Genomic DNA, 23,971 nt, shown 5'->3' with positions numbered 1-23,971 from the left:
TTGAAGTGATGAAGCTCAGAAGCACAACTAAACATTTGGATTTTAGGAAGGCCCAGAAAACATGGCTATTCACGCTTTAAAGACCAGTTGCACCTACCCAACTCAGGCCAATGATGGACATCACACAATAGCGCCAGGACACCTTCAGGTAGCAGTCGCGCTCTATACGTGCCAATAACATTAACATTAACATGATAACTTGCACCTACCTACCATGATTCTGAGATATATCTCATGCTCCTGATGCATGCCTTTGTGGAAGAACGTATTGTTGAAATAGATTGTGTTGAAGATGGAATGGTTACCTACAATCCTGCTTCTCCATCTCAATCATGGATGCCCTTCTTATAGCCACAAAAAGCTGAAAATGTCTACCCACGCAACGCCCAGCAACTAGCTATTATGACAAGAAAATGTAATACTTGGCAAGTAAGTTCATTTACCACGTTCAAAAATGTGTTAATTTTACTGTCAAACCAAGTAAAGGATTATTCTTTGATGGTTACAAGCAGTGCACATAAACAATGTTGAAATCTCCAGTCTTAAAGATGCTTTTTGATATTATTGTAACAGCAAATGATATCCCATTGCACAAGAAAACAAACACGCGGGACAATAAATTGAAACCACGGTGAAATGAATAAATAAGCTATTTATTTTCATTCTGTTATTATCGAATGGAATCTCTTGTGCACCGCTGCCACGGTCGAGCATCACTGTATGTAAAAAATAAACAAATCCAGCCGATAAATAAAAGTATTCAACATTGATAGGTATGCGTTTTAAAAAGAAAACGGCCACATATGACTGTAGGGTTGGCTTTGTTTTAAAGAATTATTCCAAAGGCCTGACAACTTCTCTTAAACTCTGAAGAATGCTTTCAGAGAAAGGAATGTGACATGGTTCCTTTTTTCAGATTTCACATTCCTGTCTTTTTCGAAAAAACAGGAACTGATACTCCCTCAAATTATCGATATGAGCCAATGAACAAGTTCCTTTTCAACGAAGGATGCCTTTGGGTGCCATGAAGCCATTGGTTCTGCAGTCATAATGACTTGGTGAGGCACATGTTCTTCAAACAGTATAAAAGTCGCGGTTCCCTGGTGAAAATGACAATTCACAAAAATGCTCTATAGACGAACAGCAAAAGAGGCGTCCTTCACGGAACGGCTCCTCTTCCCGCAGGCAGGGTGGTCTTTAGTGACGAGTGTCGCCTAAAAAAACTTGGTTGGAGAAAAAATATGAAAACACCCGCAATTGTATCACAATTATATTCAAACTCGGCCATTTCAGGGCACTTCGAAGAAAGAAAAACTAATCTAATGCACTTGAAAAGATGTATAAGATGGCAGTGTCACGTGACGAGGAATATTACAAAAGTATTACTGCGTGCACTGTCCTGCTGCCCAGGACGTTGCAGGGTGATGAATCTTCTGTACAGATATATCTACTTTCCACAGCATTTTGTGAGCGTGACACTAGTGCTGTGAGGCCTTTTCACAACGCTCCTCCAACTTTGGTACATTCAGTGCAAAATACTTTTTTAGGAGACATTTACCCTTATAAAAATAAAAGGCATTTCATTTCTCGAGAGCGCTTAAAGAATAAACACAATGTCTGATTGAACATGTAATGTGAAAGAAGTAGATGAGTTTAGTCGGCTGGGTTCTTAGGTACTGTCTGTTGAACTCCGAACCATAAACTTATAAAAATAATCAAAAGTTCATTGCGTACAATTTTGTTTCTGATATGCTGTGGTAAAATGCTATTTTGTTTTTAGATTTCGTTCATGCACTATAAAGTATAAAACCTTCTATTAGTATTTCTTCACAGAAATGTGTCTCTTGCCATTCACACATACCATTTGCATATGCATTGCCATGAACTTCCTTATTGCAAGCCATTGATCTGACATGATTTTCTGTTGACTGGTAGTGAACTGTTTCCACTAAATAAAGCTGAACTCTACATCGCACACCAAGCAGGCACTGGTAGCCTTAGTAACAAGTGACACATTTTCTATCATATGTTTTTGAGGCATTAAAATCATGTTCCATACGTGTTTGAGACGTTGATAAATTGTTTGGCTTCAAATAATTCTGTAGTTGGGACAGAGTGATTTTGCACTTTGGCCTGACATGTTTCAAGACCTTTGGTAAAATCCAATTTCTTTCTCTTTGTTCATCTTCAGAAGTTGTGATGTTAAAGCGTGGTCACATATTGTCTTTGTGATAAAACAACTGTAGATAGTTTGGCAGTCAGGAAGAACTTCTGATCGAAAGACAGTTTCCTTCCGTACTTCTCAAGCAGGTTCAACTGAACAGCTCTGTGTGCCTTCCTCAATTCGCTTATGCCCTTTGAGGCGAAGTAGTGTTATGAGTTCATGGCGTCGCAGTGTTTGGGCAGAACTCTCTGATGCCCCTACCCGAACTGACATACCGCAATTCTATAGATGACAGACCAGCACAAGTCAACTGTGAGCTGGGGACTGTGGTTCTCACACTACTCGAGTCCAAACGTGCTTGTCTCCTCAACCGCTGTCAACATTTTTTCATAGAGCATTGAGAACGAAGGGTACGGAGGGAGGTCCAGTCGGTTGAAACATGTGTGAGCCCTGAAAAGAAGAGAACACGGTTAATGACTGCCATGAAAGACTTCAGTAGAAGCAGCAGGCCCAAGGAGACAATGTGAAAATGTAAACATTGAGGATCATCTAAAGATGGAAAACATCTAGCACCAGACCTGGAGCATTGACTCAACGATGGTACTAAACACCAGAAGCCTAGAGACGCCCATGAAATATGTAATCAATATCTGGAACCCAAATGGCAATTACATAATTCAGAACTTCAGCCAACTACTGCTGCCAACGTACCGAATCATATTTATGCTGCTCATACCTAAGCACAGATTAATCAGCACAATAGAATCTTTGTGAAAGTAATACATAGCTGGACAATGTAAACATGTTATAAGACAAAAGCATGGGAAACTAGGTGGATCCACAAAAAGTGAAAAACTAGGGAGTCATTAAGCCAACAAATTCTTTAGGTCTGGCTTCATGGATGCCGCTGGCAGTACTGACATCCAAATCCATTTGGAAGTGTAAAAAGCTGAAGTTACAGGACAAACTGTGTAACAGCTGGTGTTGCGATTGTTTGAGGAAGAGGCACAGCCAGTTTTAGGAGTGGATTTTCTTTCACCGTGCACCTGAAATGGTCATGTTTCAGGAATAGAGTTTACCTTTTTGACTGTGCACTTGATGTTTTCTTTGGGGAACTATTTGAAAGAAACCTAGGTGATTTATTTAGTTTGGAGAGTGGGTGCAACACCATGAATTAGCAGTGCTCCAGCCCTGTCAAATCCATGGTGCACAGAATAGTTTTAGATTCAAGGCAAGTGTTGGGTTTCTGACAACAGAGCTTCAGCTGACTCTACTGTCAAAAACCTCAGACATGAGGGACTACCCACCACATGGCCTTCAGCTGTTTTCAATACTTGATATTACCATGAGAGGCATAGCTATTCTGGGTAGGGAAAATGCACAGTAACCACAATGGGCGGGAACAATACTCTCAGTATATCAGGGCTGTTGTTTTGTTTTCTGAAAACAGAAACAAAGTATTTATGGTCTTGCTGCAATAAATAACTGAAAAATCAAACACCATTCTTTGTTCTGCAGGAAGTCCCAGCTATTCGGTCTCAGGAACTGGCTATCTTGCAGTATATCTCCTGTTGCTGGCAACACTTCTTTCCAATAAGGTTTCAACTTGGGCTATTCCCATTAAATGTTAAGGGGATTACCCTTCCCCCTGCATCCTCACCAGCATGCATCTTAAGTCTCTGAAAAGGTCCTGTTAATTCTGTCTACAGTTTGATACAGCACATCATTACTTTAAGAGAAATGATTATCTGTGAAGGATCAACTTATTATTTGAAGTGGTCCCTCTCCACAGGATCTCCCAAACACTTCCAGACATCTCCACCATTCTCTCTCGTATTTCACCTATCCCCATTTTGGTTGTTCGTTAGGGTTCAGAAGACATTTATAAACTTTCAAGACTGCTTGTTTTGTCCCATCTAATGTCATCAATTTTTCCGAGTCCATTAATGTCCTCTTGCTATAATGGCCTTTGTTAAGATGGTGTCACCTCTTGACGAAATTGATAGTAAGGAAACCTTTCCAATAAACTTATCCCATACTTGTTTGCACCTACCAAATGATCTAACTTGAGCCCACTCATGCCCCTAAATATAGATCCAGCAAGATCCTACAATTAATCAATCAATCAATCAATCAAATAATTTGTAAAGCGCACTACTTACCCGCAAGGGTTTCAAGGAGCTGAGGGTGGGGAGTGGGGGGGTGCTGTTGCTACTGGTCGAACAGCCAGGTCTTGAGTCGTCTCCTGAAGGTTAGAAGGTCTTCGGTTTGTCGTAGGTTGAAGGGGAGGGTGTTCCAGGTCTTGGCGGCGCGGTGGGAGAAGGATCTGCCTCCGGCTGTGGTTCTACGGATGCGTGGGACGTTAGCCAGGGTGAGGTCTGCGGAGCGGAGTTTCCTGTTGGGTAGGTAGAAGGAGAGTCGACTGTTGAGATAGGCTGGGCCGGTCTTGTGGAGTGCCTTGTGTGCGTGGATCAGGAGCTTGAAGGAGACGGGAAGCCAGTGCAGGTTCCTCAGGTGGGGGTGATGTGGTCGCGGCGCGGGACGTCGAGGATCAGGCGTGCAGAGGCATTCTGAATTCTTTGCAGTCTGTTGATGAGCTTGGTCGGGGCTCCGGCGTAGAGGGCGTTTCCGTAGTCGAGTTTGCTGCTGACTAGGGCCTGGGTGACTGTTTTCCTTCTGTCTGTAGGAATCCATCTGTAGAACTTGCGGAGCATACGGAGGGTGTTGAAGCAGGTGGAGGAGACAGCGTTGACTTGTTTGGTCATGGTGAGTTTCGAGTCGAGGATAACTCCAAGGTTGCGTGCTTGGTTGGTAGGTGCGGGGTGTGTCCCCAGCGATGCGGGCCACCAGGATTCGTCCCATGCTGAGGGGTTGGGCCCGAGGATGAGGATCTCCGTCTTGTCTGTGTTCAGCTTAAGACGGCTATCCTCCATCCAGTCGGCGACGGCCTTCATTCCCTGATGGAGGTTGGATTTGGCGGTGAGAGGGTCCTTGGTGAGGGAGAGAATCAGTTGCGTGTCGTTGGCGTAGGAGATTATGTTGAGGTTGTGATGTCGGGCGATGCGTGCGAGAGGTGTCATGTAGACGTTGAACAGCGTCGGGCTGACGGAGGATCCCTGTGGGACGCCGCAGATGATCTCGGAGGCTTCGGATCGGAACGAGGGGAGGCGGACTCTCTGGGTTCTGCCGGAGAGGAAGGAGGAGGTCCAGTCCAGGGCCTTGTCTTGGATCCCTGCATCGTGGAGTCGTGTGCGGTGGCAGACGGTGTCGAAGGCGGCGGAGAGGTCCAGAAGGATGAGGGCCGCAGTCTTGCCATTGTCCAGTAGGATCCTGATGTCGTCTGTGGCGGCGATGAGGGCGGTCTCGGTGCTGTGGTTGCTGCGGAATCCTGACTGGGAGGGGTCCAGGATGCTGTTGTCTTCGAGGTAGCGGGTGAGCTGGATGTTGATATCTTCTCGATGACCTTAGCTGGGAACGGAAGCAGGGAGATTGAGTTCGCTCGGGTCCGCCTTGGGTTTCTTCAGTAGGGCGTTGATCTTGGCGTGTTTCCAGCTCTCAGGGAAGGTCGCGGTTTCGAAGGAGAGGTTGATGATGTTGCGCAGGTGGGGTGCGATGGCGCTGCCGGCTTTGTTGAAGATGTGGTGAGGAAAAGGGTCAGACGGCGAGCCGGAGTGGATTGTGCCCATGGTCTTGATTGTGTCTTCGATGCGCACGTTGGCACAGGTTGTCAGGGGGTCGTGGTCGGTGGGGTGTTGTGGGTCCGGCATGTTGGGGCCTGTTAGGGTCGTCCGGGGGTTGAAGCTGTCGTGGATGTCGGCGATCTTGCGATGGAAGAAGGTGGCGAGGGTGTCGCACAGGGCTTGCGACGGCGGGATGTCGTTGGCTTTGGAGCTGGGGTTGGAGAGTTCCTTCACGACGTAGAAGAGCTCCTTGCTGTTGTGTGCGTTGTTGTTGAGGCGGTCTTTGAAGGAGGTCCTCTTGGCGGTCCTGATGAGGTGGTGGTGGTTGTGGATGGCGTCTTTTTGGGCTGTGCGGCTGCCTGGCGACTTCTCGCTGTGCCATATGTTCTCCAACTTCCGGCAGGTGCACTTTGACGCTAGGAGTTCCGGGGTAAACCAGTTGGCTCTCTTGCTGGTGTCTTTGAGGGTTTGTTTTTTCGGCGGGGCTAAGGTGTTGGCGCAATCGTCCATCCATTGTCTGAGGGTGCGTGCATCATCATCGGGGTTGGAGGGGTTGGTCGGTGGGTTGAGTGCGAGGTTTGTCTGCAGTTGTACTTCATTGATTTTGCCCCAGCAGCGACGGGGGATCTGTAGGGTGCGGTGATGTGCGACGGGTTTCCGGAAGGTGAAGTGGATGCAGTGGTGGTCGGTCCAGGTGGGTTCGGAGACGTAGCTGAAGGAGACGTGGGAGCTTGAGGAGAAGATGGCGTCGAGCGTGTGTCGAGCTGTTCAAGTCTGAGGTTGGCGAGGTTGTCTATCAGGGTGGAGGAGTTGCTGTTGTTGTTCTCCAGATGGAAGTTCAGGTCTCCGAGGAGGATGTAGTCGGTGGAGGTCAGTGCGTGCGTGCTGATGAAGTCGGAGATGGCGTCGCAGAATTGTGTTCGGGGTCCGGGTGGTCTGTAGACGAGGGTGCCTCTTAGGGTGGTCTTGGGGTCGTGTGGATCTGGAAGTGCATGTGTTCGGCGGTGCTGAGAGTGTCGTCGGTGTTTGTTGAGACCTGATGGTCTTCTTGTGGACGATGGCGATTCCTCCTCCGACTCCGTTGGTGCAGTCTCTGCGGGCGATCTTGTATCCGTCGGGGATGGCTATGGCGATGTCTGGAGAGGAGGTTTTGTTCATCCAGGTCTCGGTCAGGAAGGCGATGTCTGGTGATGCGGTGCCGAGTAGGTCCCAGAGCTCGACGGCGTGTTTGCGTGCGGAGCGGGTGTTGATCAGGATGCATTGGAGCTGGTTGTGTTCTGTCATGGCGGATGTCTCGGCGTCTTCGATGCAGGAGAAGCTACAGTTCCGGCAGGCGAAGGGACCGAGGGTGCGCTTCGGGGCAGCCCTGCAGCAGGTGAGGGTCCGTCCTGAGTTCAGAGCATTGAGGGTGCTGGCGTCGTATCGGAGGCGGTCTTCATGGCTGGTGCGGGGGCCAGGGGTTCTGGCGCTGGGTGCGGTCCAGGCGCGGACGGGCGCAGACGGGCTTGCCTTAGACGCGCCTTTGGCGTGGCAGCGGCGCGCCCGCTGCGCGTGGCCGCGATTTAAGGGGAGGTGGGAGGAAGGAGCAGCTGGGAGGCGGGTGGCGGGTGGCAGGGGGCAGCAAATGGGGACGGAGGGGGGCAGGGCCGCAGGGATTGCAGCGGTGGGAACGGGAGCGGCGAGCGGGGCGAGCAGGCACAACAGGGGGCACAGGGTACAGAAGGCAAAAACAGGCAGCGGGGCACAGAAGGAACAAAAGGGCATACAAAAGCACGGGGAACAGAAGGCAAAAATGGGCAGCGGGGCACAGAAGGAACAAAGGGGCACACCGAGCAGAAGAAAACGGCAATGGGGCAACAAGGGCACTCAGAGAAACATACAAACCTAAGGCCACCACTGGCCACCAGGGATGAGGCACAGGTGGTAGCCTGCAGGTGGAGGAGGGCCTCGACTTCGGCGGTGACAGCAGGAACGCAGGTGGAGCTGCAGCGGGGGGGAGCGACCCACGTGGCAATCCACCTTATTTCCTTTTACTGTAGCCTGTTTTTAGGGAATCAGGTCAGCTTGCACATATGAGAAAGACCTGTTGTACACAATCACAACAGCATAAAATCGCTCCGCGTTTCAGTCATAGAATCAGGTGATTCATACAGGAAATAGCTGAGAACTGAAGAAGACTAGGCAATGGCACCTATGGACACTAGACCTCTAACTACTGTGGGATGGGGAATTCTCAGTGAGGGGTTCACATTCTGGTCAGTGATAGTAGAATCAGTACTTAACCGCACTGCTTACATGCCCCGTTGCCTGCCAACATTTTGTGATTGTATTGGCTTTCCACTTTCGCTCAAGTTCATACACTCAAAGTATGTGCTATCACCTTTGTTGTTTTCCTCCCTCCTGGTTCCCCTCTTTTGTCCTTGCTCTTTCATTTCAGCATTGCTTCCATGTTTGTTTATATTTGTCTACCTGATCATTTGCTGCTATGCAGGAATTGCCTGCTGCTTGTGTTTTGTGCTCAATCCCATGCTTTTGAAGAAATTGCTGCATCTCACTTGACTAAATTGACCCTAATTGTTTGATATCGGCACCTTTGGTAAGCCTTCATTAACCACCAACGTTTTTAAAGATTTCAATACTGCCTATGTTGTCTCATTATCAGCAACACTGCCCTGAATTAGGTAAAGCTACTGTCCTTGAATGTGGTTCCCTCTTCTCTGCAAAACTCTAATTTGGTAATCTTTGGGCTCTGACCTGTTGGCTTATATCTTAGCTCGTCAGAAATCCAACCCTCTACTGCCTTATGTCACGGCCTCACACCAGATTGCTATCTGGTACCAGTCCATGCCGGGTATTCCTGATAATACAGCAGATGAGCAAGCACTCCAGTGTTTTCTCTCTTCCTTGTTCTTTTATCTTGTGACTCGAAGTTCCCTGTGACCACTTGTCCAAAAACACTCCCTATTCCTGGAAGCCTTAAAATCTTTCAGAGATATCCTTATGGCCTTACCTTATCAACAAACCTTATCAAGCATTTTAGGGTTACAAGGGAGTCTCTTTTTGTCTTTTATCACTTTTGAAAACCTCAGACCTTGAGCTTTTCTCCACCTCAAGGTTTTCACATTTTCTGAAATGGCACCCTTCTCCCTATTCCCAACAAACTATCCCTATTTGTCTTTGACTTCAAAGCTATGGTCAAGGGCATATTGCACTTGTTAACGTGGTCATGTAGGTTTTAGGTGTAAGGACAAAAGGACCCTCTCTGATTTGTTCATAAGTTGTATAAATCCTAAAGTGTGACCTAGTTCTTATTGTTTTATGCTTTTTCTTTGCTTTTTAAGTTCACTTTGTAAATACAGATGTGCGTGCTTCTTATTCCAATTTTCAGTGGATACTAAGGCAGTAAGTTTCCATCTAGTTACAAATTTCAGGACCCATAATGTTTCCCAGTAGTAGCAGCAGGAGGTACTGTTACTTTTCAAGTAATCAGGGAAAGCCTGCCAGTTTCTACTAAGTGAACTGTGTTTTAGGTTTAAATCTGTTTTATTACAGTTTTGGTATCAACAATACAATCAACCCTAACCTACATCCACAGGCTGGTGAGGTAAGGAGGTCACCAAACAAAAACCCATACAGGGGAAATATCAAAGCAAAGGACAAACAGGGAAAAAACTAGGAGAGTACAATGGTAGTGCAGTAGAGAGATCTCAGCAACATGTGTGTCCAGGCAGTCTGGCATTAGCGGTGGTGGATACATCAGGAGTGGGCTATAGTCCCTCCAAAGGGAACCAGCTCTGTAAACTCCTGTGAGAGGTAGTGTGAGTCCACGTCTTATTGAATTGAGGCAATCTGTGGTCAACCAAAGATTGCCAACCACTGCAGTCAGTTTCTCCATACCCAAAAGGCCCTAGAGTTTGTGTAGCCAGTCCAGCTTCGCCGGGACAGTGTCCATCCCCCATTTTACTAAGATGGTTTGTTTGGCCATGCAAAGGGCGAGTGTGATAGCTTTGCCCTTCAGTGACCTCAGAGTGTAGGTGTGCACATTAGGGAGTCCTAACAAGATGTAGCTAGGAAAGCGTGGAATATCAGCGTCATACATCTCATTAATATCCACAAATACTTCTGATCAGAAGGGTAGCAGTTTGGGGCATTGCCTGAGGATATGTATTAGTATACCTGCGTGTCCACACTGCTACCAACAAGTGTTATCCCCTCCTGGCTTCCACTTGGCCAGTCTTGCAAACATATAGTACCAGTAGTGCATGCTTTTTAGGAGTGTCTCCTTGCCATTGGTACTGCAGGCAGAAGTGCGTGTTCTGTGAAAAATGTCTGCCCATTCCTTGGGTGCAAAGGAGCTTTCACACTCCAGCTACCATTGTTGTTGTGCTGAGGACAGGACCTTACATGTCGGGGTATTGAGAAAGGCATATATGTCCGATAGGAGTCTCCTATCCGTCGTTTGGGTGAGAAGCCACCGCTCGAAGGGCAAGAGTGTGTGGCTGGCATGTGGTGTGATGTGAGGTTGCATGGCCCAATGTCTGATAGCGAGTTATTGTCAATGTGCAAAGGCAGTTATGCTATATTCTGACTGAATATGTGTGAATTCAAAAGGCCATCAAAGTAAAAAAGATCTTTCCGTTTTCAACCGGCAACTTGCCACTGGGACAGTGACTTACCCTGCACGGCTGGCAGGAAGTCAGGGTTCCCAATTATCGGTGTTTAGGGTAAGATACAGGAGGATAGTTTCTTTGCTAAGAGTACCTTGTCCCAGGTGCCCATAGTTCCCCGAAGCACCGGAGAAATATATACCCCTACTGGTCGGTGTAGTTTAGGGAGCCAAGGTATTTTCCAGCTGTGGATCCCAGCTATTGCTTGGTCGATAAATCACAAGTGTTTCTCAGATGTGGCTCTGGACCATTCCACCATGTGCAGCCTGGTAGTAATGTGTTTAATGGGTAATCCATAGTCCACCCTCCCTCAGGGGCCAGTAAGTTTCATTCTTTGCCATCCTTCCCTAGTACATATTGGGGAGGCCAGAGCGGTAGTGTCTGTGTCACATATAGTATTTTGGGAGGAAGAGTCATTTTCACCCATGCCAAATATTCCATCCATTCTAACTATCGTGGTAATCATTTTTAGTTTATTGGAGAAACAGTTATTTAAGAGATAATTTGGTGAAAGCCCGGGGACTATTCTAGCCAAAAGCTCAATTACAGCTCATTGGGGTATTCCTCCATTGATTCGTGCTACAGATGTGGCTGTTGTGTTTCCTTTAAATTCCACTCCAACTGTAATAATTACAATGTGGTATGCTGTATCTTGTGTTCTTGCCAGCTCAAATATGTACAATAACTGACACAGAAGGCCCATCCTAGTATTCGTTAACATCGGAGCAGAGAGAAGCTAAAAGTCTCAATTGGCGGCTCATTACATCAGCTGCAGCCGCTGCAGGTAAGAGCGGTGAGGTGGTGGGGCCCCCGGGATTTTGACTGATGACCACGAGGGGAAATTAAATAAATAATTAATTTTCCCTTGTGGTCGTCTATCAAAATCACCCCACCCAGCCCCACCGGTCTTACCTGCACGGACCGCGGCTGCATTACATACAAGTTGGGCACAACTAAAATGCCTCGATATTGTAAATCATAAATGCTGCTCAAAGTGCCCCTCATGGATGGGACATTACATACATTTTTCAAAGAAAGGAATGTTTATGTATTCAAAAACGTAGATTGATTACAAGTAGGCTTAAAAGGATGAATGAGTAAAACAGTGCGATCACCCTTCAAACATACCCTTAAGGCGTCCTTGAGTCAACATCGCTACAACATTCTTAGTATTTTAATATATTTAGCACCTTCACTTAAATGTTGTACAACACTTAACAGTAGTGTTTGGTTTGTTTTTGATTGCTTATTATAAACATCCAATGAAACACGTGGTGATGGAGACCAATGGCAACTGTTTGGTCAAAGCAGCCCATGTAACCAAGAATGGAGCAGTAGATGTGGACGAAAGATGGGGACGTTTAAGAACTTCACCTCTTTGATCAGACACCTGACTTCGATGCTGGCAGAGGAGGAATGGTGTAGAGTGGATTCTGTTCCAAGTCTTTCTGACAACTGCAAAGATTCATGTGGGATGAGGGTATGTAGTTTGTGTTCCCCTCTCCACCACGTCCTCCTCCTTCGCAGCTTGCAACACCTAGCTAGAAGGCCTTGAAGTGACTTTCCCCACACACCATAGCACAGTGAGAGTGTGCTAGAACCGAAGCCTGTGTCAAGCCTGCACACTGAAGCTGCACTCCTAAAACTATTAGACCATTCCTTCTGGTAAACATCTCATGTGCGTCAATGCTAATACTTATTCCAACTTGGTGGTTTTGAGTTTGTCAACCAGGAGAGGGACAAGTACAACCTGGAGAAGTTTGAATCAGAGGTGCCAATAACCTATGATCCTCAAGAAAATATTCGAACTGCTCTTTTGAGGTTCCAGTATCCCCTGCTCTTTGTGCGAGTAAAAGAACAACGATTGTGAATGTTTGATTAAGGGCTGCTGAAGTGAGTAGAAGACCTTTAGAGGACTACCCAAATGGGTAGAAAGCCAGTTAATTTATTGTCTGTGCCTTGCCCTATGAGGCACCAAATCCACAGTGGTTACATCAACTCTATGATGTCACTGCCATTCTCCAAGGCCCATTGCAACCAACCATTTTGCAGTTCCTCTCTGTTGTTGTTTAGAGAGTACAACACAACACAGTTTCATGGCAGTGCCTTACTACACACCACTTCATGATTACTCCAGCAGAACCCAATAGTGGAGAGCAAAGGATAGGCACTGGCCATTGCAGGGGTCTGTTTTGGTTTTTCTCTTAGTTACAATTACAAATACTGTGTATATGTCTGCCTAGCCTTACTTTCTTTTTCATTAATGGAATATGAATAAACCTGTTACAAGGTTGGCTTATCCCTGCATGGGAATTTGTAATTACATGGGGGACTTTGCTTTAATTTATGTTTTGGCCAGTTGTGCCTTTCGGAGCATCTCGGTTTCTGATCCACACATCTGTTTGCAACTAGCATCAGCTATCTTTAACTGAAGAAACTACTATTACAGCTGTAGGTCTCAGGTTGATTACTCGTTTCCTTAATCAGCCTAGGGGGATAGGTTTTTCCTGTCCAATGTTCTGAGGTAGAAGCACCATTTAGACACAGGCACAGTATAATTAGGGCATCATCTAGAGACATTGGACAATCAAGCTACTGTTATCAGGGCTGGAGTTGCTGTGCAAATGCAAAGTATCATGGCGTTCTCTACATAATTCTCGTAGGTTTTCCTTCGAGATTCTCTAAAACCCAACCCTCACATCAAAAACCTTCCCATTCAATGTCCTACCTTTTGGTATACGACTTAAATCTTCTTTTTCACACACCAAACCTCTCGGTGCTCTAAAAGTCCTCACTTGAAGAAGAACAGTTCACCAACAATAGCACATCTATTCTTCAAAATATGCATCATGATCGTACTTTGACCGAAACACTTTCAAAATCCATATACGTTTTACCTGGGAAGTGCTGTAATTTTGCCCCATTTTTCAACACAGAATCGTCTTGGCCCATTGCTCCCCCGGAGAGATGCAAACCCTTCATATGGAATGCTGGATGTCCCTGTAACAAACTTTTAGCACAAAAATACACAAAGTAAATACATTAACTAAGGGGAAAGGATGACTAGAATAAAACAATACTTCTTACATTTTACTTCTACTGGCTTGGAAAACTTATTTTTTTACTAGAAAGACCTTAAGAGTATTTTCACAACAAACTGCTGCCAGCACATCTCTTTTTTGTGAATCAGGCTAAAAGAGACAGAAGATGGCAGGGCCCATTGAAGGAACATGCATAAGTCATCTCTCTTGTCTTCTTAAGATCATTTGGCATTTAAACATAAATAGTTTCTTACGTTTTTCTGTGCTTTGTCTGCTTTAGGTACCTTCCTCTCTTTTTCTTTAAGCAGCACTGCCTGCAGTTCTCACTGATTTTCACCCACTGTACAAATAAATAACCTGAGTGTTGTCCTATTTTGTTATGCATGTGCATGCTAATCCATTGTTTCCTATTGCTCAATCACAGCACCAACCTGGAAAATAAACCTAAAGTCACCTGTATTGTGAGTACAAAAGCAGAACATTAAGAGCTGACAGGTTGGGGGCGTGGCCAACAGGGCATGCTGATTTTCCAGCACTAGCTAAATTGTTTGGAATATCTGTGTTACTCCTGTGTCCTGACTCTCCTCCACAGCGCCCCAGTGGAGTTAAATAATTAAGGATATGGTGAACTGCCTGGTTGTGAGTTAAGTGCTCCTTGTGGAGGTGACACTGAAGAATTGCGGCCTGATGACCCTGGATATTCATTTGGAATTAATGCAGAGTTTACTGAACGATTATTTCCATTGTGATGCCTTTGTGGATAGCCTCAATGTTACCCTGGGAGAATTGTTTAACTTCACCACAGAGCTGCTGTGAAGGTTTAGGGCCTGATGACGAGTTTGGTGGTCCTCCTGTCGGCCGACCGCGCTGACAGGAGGACCGCCAAGCCTGTAGTGCGCCCACCCACCAGATTCTGAGCATGATCCAGCACGGGCAGTGCTGCATCGGGCTCACGGCAGCGGTCTGTTAGGCTCATAGGAGAACCTAACATGCAGACTGCCGCCGTGAGAGCGGCTGCAGCACGTTCCTGCACGGTGTGGCATGCACCAGGTTGTGCATGCCACACTGTGCAAGAACGGGGTGCAATTCCAGGGGGGCACAGAATGTGCCCCCCTGTATTCACCCCCCGCCCAGACACTTGCCTAGGCCCTAAATTTACAGGGTATGCACTGGAAAGTTAAGGCAACCATTTTTAGCAGAGATCTATTAGTAGCAGCTGCTTGAAGAAGCTCCATACAGGCATGTAGTTAGGTAGAAGTAGCCACAGATATCAATGAAGCAGTTAAAGAAGTATTCTGGCTTAATAGGGATCACTCCGGAAAATATATCTTTGCTTAGGCCATTATTTAAGTCCCAATTTTCCTGGAGGGTTTTATTATTTTCTGATTAATACAAAAGGTATGGATATATTAAGGACCCTATGCTTGAAAAGTAAACATTACTCTATTATAGCATTGATTTTCTAACTTAGCCTTGCTAAATCCTTCCTACTGCCTCTTTAATGGGTAATGATGTGTTATCTGCATGCCTTCTGAAAATGAAGCTAATGCTAGTTACTCACACGTTGGCTTTTACAGACCAAGATTTTGAGTGACTCTGAAATGTGGAAGTTAGAATAAAAATAAAAAAAGCATGCCTTGAGTCCTTTACCCTGAAAATGTGGATATACAAAAATATATGGCTTATTTCAGCACACTCAGTTTAGAGTATCATTGGTAGAGGTTATACAGATGTGCCTTTCTATACATACCCTTAAGGTTCCTTCATAACCTTTGAGGTGTGTTTAGCGTTTGCTTGAACGACATGGTTCATCGTAAGGTAGGACTCAGATCTACATTCACTTTTTTTCTAACTTTTTTATTGACTTTGATACTAATAACAACAGCTAACTTTCAGATGACAAAAGGTAAATCAGTGTATGGAGGGGGAATATCTCTGTGAAACAAATAAGTATCTGGAACAGGGTCCATGGTGTACATTTATTAGTTCTCCCACCACCAGTAAGAATATTGGGGCATCATGTGACCAACAAGGCTCTGATCTACAATTGTATTTCAGCTGTAAATGTATAATAGGGGTATATTCTCAATTTTTCTTAAATTAATTACATTTTAAAAGCTGTGTCTGTGATGGGAGAAATAATATAATCATGCATGCAGTGGCATGATGGAGCAATACAATTACACACATTCATCTCTCACCTGTAATAGTCGGAGACGTTGTTCATTGTTGAATCTTTCGACAGCCGCCCAAAACCATCTTATCACAATATGATTGTCATGATAACCTAATAATGTAAAGAGTAGAAAAAAAACTATTTTACCCTGATCATAGTTGAAAAGCCAGTATAAGGAAGCAATATCACAAAAAGCTTAGTATCACCTTGAGCAGTCATTCTTAACCCTTTCACTCCTGTGGACCCTCATTTAATCATTATTGTAATTCAGTAACCCCCCCACTGAATCATTATTAGAATATGGGGACCCCCAGTGAATTATTATTAGAATCCGGGGACACCCAACTGAGATATTATTGGATCCCGGGGACACCGACCTAAGACATTTTGATGATTTAAACTGCAAAACACTATACAAAATTTCAGAAACAAGCATTCAACAAACAAATACACATATGCTGAAATATTATTTTTAATTCACAAACAAATATAACAACAAAAGCAAAAATCAACATTTTAATGGAAAGGTTGAGCTTATTTAAACGTAGGTATGGCCACCCATCTTCCATACTATATTCTGTTTGATGCACTTGCACTGTTCCCGCAAATCAATTTGAGGATACCAATTTAATTTTTAGCCTTCAATTTCTTCACATTTACAGAACATTTTAAAATTTTCAATTTTGCTTCTTTATTTCTTTACGTCTCATTAATCTTTTAATATTATTTTATTTTCTAAGCAGTTGCAGACCCTCTGAATAGGCTTCTCAGATCCCCGGGGGCCCCGGACCACAGGTTAAGAATTTCTGCACTAGATGACAAGATCACCCATTTGGAAATACGGCAATCATTAATTCATCTTTGACTCATGTAAATATATTTCTGCCAGGATAGTCTTTACAGGAGCAGAATTATTTAAATATTCCAAATCAAACTCCAACCAATAAAATGGGAACTACATAATCAGATGTCATGGGTAAAATATTTTTCAAAACCAAGGCCTGTAGATACACCCCAGAGGGAGCTGTGGCTGCCCTAAAGTACAAGTTACTTACCTTCAGTAACGATGTATCTGGTAGAGATGATTCTAGCCGCAGATTCCTTAACGTAGAATTATCCCCAGGCGTGAGACTGGACCCGGAAAACTTTCTTGCCCAGCATCTCTGCGCGCCGGGGGGGCGGTACCACGCGACTCCGAAGGCAGAGGCCAGGAAGGGCCAGGACACACCCCAAAGGAGGGGCCGTTCCAGAAACACATACACTGACCCATGAAAGAAGTGGAACCAGGCAGAAAAGAAAGAGAGAGAGAGACGGAGGACAGAACAAGATGTCCACCAGAACACAGAAGCCAAGGAAAGCCAGTCCCTCTGGAACACCAGACAGAGGACCAAGCCAAAACACCGGACAGAAGTGCAGAACCGTCACAACACGATGCCGGAGACAGCAGGCCAGAAGGGTCTAGCAACGTAGCGAACAAGGAGAAGGACGGACCTGGGCGCAACGCAAGCTCTCTCAAGACTATCGGCAAGAAGATCGTACCTGCGACATACCGTGACGCCACGGAGAGCAAGGAGCCCGAAAAGGGCGACCACACCTCCCCAGCACATGACAGAGCTATGTAATAGCTACAATTACCCCACATAGGGTATGTTACATCCCAAGAAAACATGGGAACACCCCTTAGGAAAACATTTTTCCGCAGCAGAGGACAAACAGAAAGACCTGCGGGTAGAACCGCAGACGGCTTGCCACTCAGCCAATAAAGAAGACAGCAGGCCTAATCTCAGGACCTACACGGGCTTATCAACAGCCAAAAACACAAGTCAAAAAAGGGCCGTCAAAAGGGAGGTCAACCAGACGCTCCCTAACATTCTCAGGAAAAACACTGTCCCTCACCCAAGCATGGCGACGGAGGGCCACCGTAGAAGCCATAGTGCGACCAAGAGCCTCAGAGACATCCAGTGCCGAGCGAAGAATAAACGCGGCCAGCTCCCGGCCATCCAACACATGGTGCCGCAGATCAGCGCAGCCACCCTCCTGAGAATCACAAGACAGAAGGGACTCAGAGGAATCCCACAAGCAAGTGGCTCTGGCCAACACGCAAAATGTGTTGAGCGCCCACAAGGCAGCACTGGAGGAAGAGAAGATGTTATGCCTCCACGAATCTAACCACCGGGCCTCCCGTGACGGAGGAGACAACACCGAGGGCAAAGAAGGAAAGGCAGTTGGAAGGAAAGGCAGACAGGATCATGCAGAGCAGGACGGTGGCAGTGCAGAAGCGACTGGGGCACCGGGTCCCCCGTGGCAGGACGACCCCAGGCCCCAAGAGAGAATTATGAAGCGAAACTTCAAAAGGAAGAAGCAGCTCCCGTCCACCAGAGCCTTGATGGAGAACCTCAATCAAATGGTCTGCGGGGAAATGCGCAGCCGGGTCGCTCATGCGCAAAATCCCAGTGGCCGTGGAGTCAGCCCGGGCGAAGGCAGCACTCGCATCAGTAGGGCAATGCGGTGGGGAGAGCAATTCCTCCGTGGGAGATGGCTGTAAGCTAAGCCGACCATCCCCCAGCCCTACCGGAGGAAGAAACGGCCAAGCGCAGACAGGAGAAGGCTGGACAGATGAGTGGGGAGCCTGAGGCGCCTCTGGAGAAGACTGTGGGCACGGGGACGGCGAAGAGCCCTCCTTGGAAGACGCCGGGGAAAAGGCCACGACGCGGCGTTTCGTCTCCAGGGAGTAAGATACAAAAAGTTGCCGAACCTCTGGAGAAGAGGGGGCCTCCGAAGACGAATTGACGACCCGACACCGGCACGGCGCCATGGAGTCTGCCACAGGCGCCAGCTCGACGTCAACTGGCGACGCCGAGACGACCTCCACCACAACCGGTGCAGCGGGGGAACGGGGCGGGGTCAGGCCGGGTGGCTAAAGAACGACGCCAAAAAGGCGCCGACCCGACCTCAGACGAGGCAGCGACCTGCGTGGAGAGACGAGGGGGACCCGGGGACGCACCCCGGCCCCCAGCCAGCCCTTGCAGTGCTGCCAGGGCCGACAGCCGCCTGGCGGCGTCAGCTCTGCCTCGGACAAGGCCGCCGCCTGCCCAGAGGACCGAGGAGGACTCGAGGACAAGCCACGAGTCCCGGCAACCTCCCGCGACACCACAGGGACCCCCACGGGGGTTTACGGCGAGGCAGAGGCGCCGTGAGCCGAAGGAGGGAACCCCGTAGGGCTGCACCCCGATGACACCACACCCCCAAAACCTGGAGCCGAACCTGTCCGCGCCAGGGCTGGAGCTGCCGGCGACTCTGCAGAAGGCCCCGCACATGGTGAGGAATGCGTGGACATCCCATGAAGGGGAGGAGGAGTCAAGGAGGCCTGCAGAGCCGCAGCATAGGACTCCATTTGGGCTCTGGAAGCCCCCACTCCGGGAAACATCCCGCTTGAGGCCGCATGACCTGCAAAATACCTGCGCCCCCGATAAGGCGGGGACCGGGCCTCGGGGACAAGCTGCGACATTTACCAACGGGGAAGTGGCGGTTCCTGGAACCCTCCGCGGGGGACGGACGTGGTGACGACGCCGACCTGGACATGAAACATAAAGGAGCTTCATTCGGCGCTCCCGCCGGAACTTCAGCTTCATCTGCTGACAAGCTTCACAGTCTGTGGAGTCTTGGTGTTCCCCCAAACACCACATACAAATGGGGTGAGGGGCCGTCGCCGACATCTGACATGCGCAAGACTAGCACATCTTAAAACCCGAAGGCATTCGCACACTGTTCTCAAAAAAGAAACGCAAGGCCTGAAAACAGGCCAGGGACACGATCCAGATCCGCGTGGCACGCGGAAAAGAAGGAAACTGACTTCAGCGTGCCGGGGTAGGGCTTATGTGACCTCGCTGACGTCACACTTGCGGAAGACGTCAGGGCGGAGTCACGTGGTACCGCCCCCCGGCGCGCAGAGATGTTGGCAAGAAAAGTTTCCCGGGTCCAGTCTCACACCTGGGGATAATTCTACGTTAAGAAATCTGCGGCTAGTACTCTCTATCAGATAATGTGTATAGGTCTGTTTACAAGTAAAATTGTTTCTCTACCTAAAATATATTTTTTTTAATTTTCAAAACACAACATTTTAGCATGTGAATTATCAAATTAAAAGTATTCCTGCTGAACTCCGGTGAGCACAAGGGATTTCCTATTGGTATTGTGCTAAGATTGCATTCAGAGGTAAGAACTTAAATAAGAGGCTCAAGATAGAACATTGCGTGGAAAAAGAGAGAAACATAAGAGAAGTCCTCTCTTTTATGAGGATTATAGGGGTTTCAAAAATGTACAAAAATATATTAGTAAAAATAGTCAAGAATTCTTTCTTTCACTGTAAGTGTGGGGCCTCTATGCTCATGGGACAATATGAAGAAAAGTAGTGTAATGCCTAAATGAATGTAGCATTCATATAATGCATACATAATTACTGTCTCTAGGTGCTGGACTTAAAACACTATCAGGCACATGCATCATCATAGGGTTTTGCGATTCCTTAATTGCGATTATTAAGGAATCGCAATTAAGGAATAGCAAAACCCTATGCATGTAGGAATCGCTAAAGAAATAGCGATTCCCACAAATTCCTTAATTGCGACTAGCAAATTGCGAGTCGCAATTAAGGAATGTCTTCCCATTCATTCCTATGGGCCTCCAGGCCCATAGGAATGAATTAGAGATTGCGGGAGCAATTTGCGAGTACCAGTAGGTACTCGCAAATTGCTCCCGCAATTTCGATGGTGCAAGGGTGTCAAAATGACACCCTATTGCACCCATGTATGTTAACTCTGCACATATGTTGCATACACACATGCTCTAAGGGCATGTGTGTGTGCAACATGAAACTTAGAAAAATGCAAATAAGTGCATTTTTCTAAGTTTTCGCAAATTACCATGAAGTCCAGCTTCATGGTAATTTGCTCACGCTAATAGCGAAATCGCTATTATTAAAACTGTAATGCATTGCATTTAAGAAATCTCTATTAGCGATTCCTTAAATGCTATCGCTATTTAAGGAATCGCTATTTTGAGATTCCTTAAATAGCGATTTGTGCATTTGGGATGATGCATCCCAAATGCAAAAATACCGGTCGCAAAGGGGCAGATTCTGAGAATCTGCCCGTTTGCGACCGGTATTGTGCTTGATGCATGTGCCTGTAAATAACTGCCAAGTTTATCAATATCGAGCTAAAAAAGGAGTATTGTAACCCTATCTTTGGGGTCTCAACAATAGAAATTCTCCATAATCCCACTTTCAAACCGGCTCCAAGACAACCATCAGAGGATCCCTCTCCTACAAAGCTCCAGGTCCCCGCCCCAGCTTCTGCGACGCCATCCCCAAATTCATCGCCTCTCTAGCCATAAACTCTAAGCACTACTTCTTCCTCATCAAACTCAACTTCCAGCTCAGTTACCCTATAGATGCCAACTCCACCAGCCTCCTGGAAAATACAAGCAACATTGGCCTCACCCAGCTGTTCATCTACCTCGCACACAGTGCAGGACACACGGTGGACCCTATCTTCACAGCCAGCGACAGAGTCAAGTTCAACCATGTCATCGAGCCCACCTGGACGACCACAGCATTGCACCATTGCAGGTTCCCCGTGCTCCACCACCAAGCCCCTGAGTTCCCCCCACTGCAGCTGGAAAAAAGTAACAGAGACCCAATGGATGACCATCCTCAACACCACGCGGCCCGACAGCACTATCAAGCTGGAACAGGCTCTCTGGAATTTCTACGCCTGGATCACCAACTGCACTGACAATAGTTGCCCCCATGAAGTCGTCCCAATTCCAGCAGATCCACCAAACATGCCAGGTGCTACACACTAGAACTCCAGACCATCAAACGTGAATGCAGGGAACTGGAAAGATGATGGCACTCCTAGAGGAATCCCACAGACCTTACCACCTTCAAGTCAGCCCTCAGCAAATACAACCAGCGCCTCAAAGAAGCTAAGAGAGATGCCCTAACAAAACGCATCGAATCAAGCGCCAACCACACCAAAGAACTCTTCAGCATCGTCAGAGTGTTTTTCTCCCTTTCAGCCACCGAGAACACAGTCCTCCCTTCCCAGGAACTCTGCCACACTCTAGCGAACTACTTCTACGACAAGATATCTGCCATCTACTGCAACTTCGATCCACAACCCACCAACATCGACAACCTCCTGACACCAACAGATGCCACTAACAACCACAGGCTCACCGCATGGAAGCAACTCACCACGCAGAACCCCACAGCAATCATGACCTCCATTCATTCCGGAGCACCAACAGGCCCCTGCCCCCATCACATCTTCTACCTCGAACACAAAGAAATCAGCATTGCACTCACCACCATCCTCAACGCATTCATAACCACGGCCACATTCCCTGACAGATGGAAACACACAGACTGAAGACACCCTCCACCAACCCCAGCAAACTCCAAAATGACCGCCCCACCAAGGTCCTCGAGAAAGTCATCAACCACCAGCTCACCGAGCAACTAGAAAGAAACAATCTACTCAACACTTCCCAATCTGCCTTCTGTGCCAACCACAGCAGCGAGACCGCCTTGATCGCTGCAACCAACAAAATCAGAACCCTCCTCGACCGTAGTGAAACAGCGGCCCTGATCCTCCTGGACCTCTCAGTGGCATTCAACACTGTATCCCACCGCACTCTCATCTCATTAGAAGACTCCACCATGTTGGCGTCCAGGGAGACACCCTCAAATAGATCTCATCCTTCCTCACAGGTCACTCGTGGAGAATATGCCTTTACCTCTGAGCCCAAGAGCATTATCTATGGTGTCCCCCAAGGATCTTCTCTCAGTCTCACCTTCAACACCTGCATGACACTAATGACCGACAACGTCCGAACCCACGTACTCAACATCATCTCCTACACAAACGACACCCAACTCATCCTTTCACTCACGGAACACCACGCCACCACCAAAACACTCTTTCGAAACGCCATGACAAGCATCCTGGATGAGGACTAACTGCCTGAAACTCAACATGACAAGATATAAGTGATGATCTTCGGTAACAACACCTCACGGTGGGACGACACCTGGTTACCCCTCGAACTTGGACCAACACCCGCTCCCGCTGACCACGCCCGCAACCTCAGCATCATCCTGGACAGCAAACTTACCATGAAACATCAGTTCAACATAGTCTCCTCCGCCTGCTTCCACATCCTCCACATGATTCAAAGGATCTTTAGATGCATTCCCATCAACACCAGGAAAATAGTCAAGCAAGCTCTTGTCACTAGCTGGCTAGACTACGGAAACGTACTCTATGGCGGCACCACCTCCTAACTCCAGACCATACATAATGTAGCTGCTAGACTCCTCCTCAGCCTCCCCAAACGGACTTGCATCACAACCCCACCTCATGAACATCCACTGGCTCCCCGTCCAGAAGTGACGCCAGTTCTAGATGCTGACCCATGCCTACAAAGCACTCTAAAACCAGGGTCCAGCTTACATCAACCACTCCTCGCATTCGTCGAAGCCATAGCAGAAGTCGTTCCATTTCCTACCTCACCGACAAGTCCTGTAACGACCTCCCAGTCCACCTACAAACATCACCCTCACTCTCGGACTTCATAAAGGGGCTCAAGATCTGGCTCTTTGACTCAAGACATCCGAGACCTCAGCGCCTATGGGGAGTAGCATTAGTACTGTTCGATTGATTGACTTGCATGTCATTCTACATGAAGGATCCTAGAACACCCAGGCATATAACAATCATGGAATTAAGATCGAGAGACATCTAGATGACAGTCTGAGATCCAAGGTAAACTTCATCTGTAGATATTCAGTGTACAGGTCATGAATGCATTTGAATAACATTTATACACCTAGAAGCAAACCCTGAATGCACAGTCAACCACAGTAATTTTACGGACCATGCGTTATGCTTTTTAGATTGTTTACTCATTGATTCTTGCAATAATAAGACAATATATTGAACATTAAGTTATACAAAATCCTATTTAGGATGAGGTGATAACATTTTCAATGGTCCAATATTAGCTGTACGACCATGCATGTTTTGCACTATTTGCATTGTGCTGATGTATTTTTTATTGATGCCGAGATAGAGGGCATTACCATTTTCAAGTTGGGGGTTCATAATGGTCACAACCAGTCAAGATTACTTTACTATTTGAGGAATAATAATGATGCATTTTCTCAGTTGGGGCATGTT

General features: G+C 46.9%; 1 protein-coding gene across 5 annotated transcripts in view; it reads right to left on the bottom strand.

Annotated features, from left to right (window-relative positions):
• Window positions 1–632: 632 nt before the first annotated feature.
• Window positions 633–23,971, bottom strand: part of HECW2 (HECT, C2 and WW domain containing E3 ubiquitin protein ligase 2) — a 1,572,445-nt gene continuing 1,549,106 nt past the window's right edge. For all 5 annotated transcript variants that reach the window (XM_085648759.1, XM_085648760.1, XM_085648761.1 and 2 more), the window contains 3 exons: window positions 15,754–15,839; window positions 13,409–13,521; window positions 633–2,614 (listed from right to left, as the gene is read on the bottom strand). In XM_085648759.1, the coding sequence (XP_085504885.1) occupies window positions 2,503–2,614; window positions 13,409–13,521; window positions 15,754–15,839 (311 nt within the window). In that variant the 3' untranslated portion in view covers window positions 633–2,502. The remainder of the gene's footprint in view (window positions 2,615–13,408; window positions 13,522–15,753; window positions 15,840–23,971) is intronic.

Source organism: Triturus cristatus, chromosome 3_2 (assembly GCF_964204655.1).
Source record: "Triturus cristatus chromosome 3_2, aTriCri1.1, whole genome shotgun sequence".
NCBI lineage: Eukaryota > Metazoa > Chordata > Amphibia > Caudata > Salamandridae > Triturus > Triturus cristatus.
This window is presented reverse-complemented; position numbering and strand designations above follow the sequence as displayed.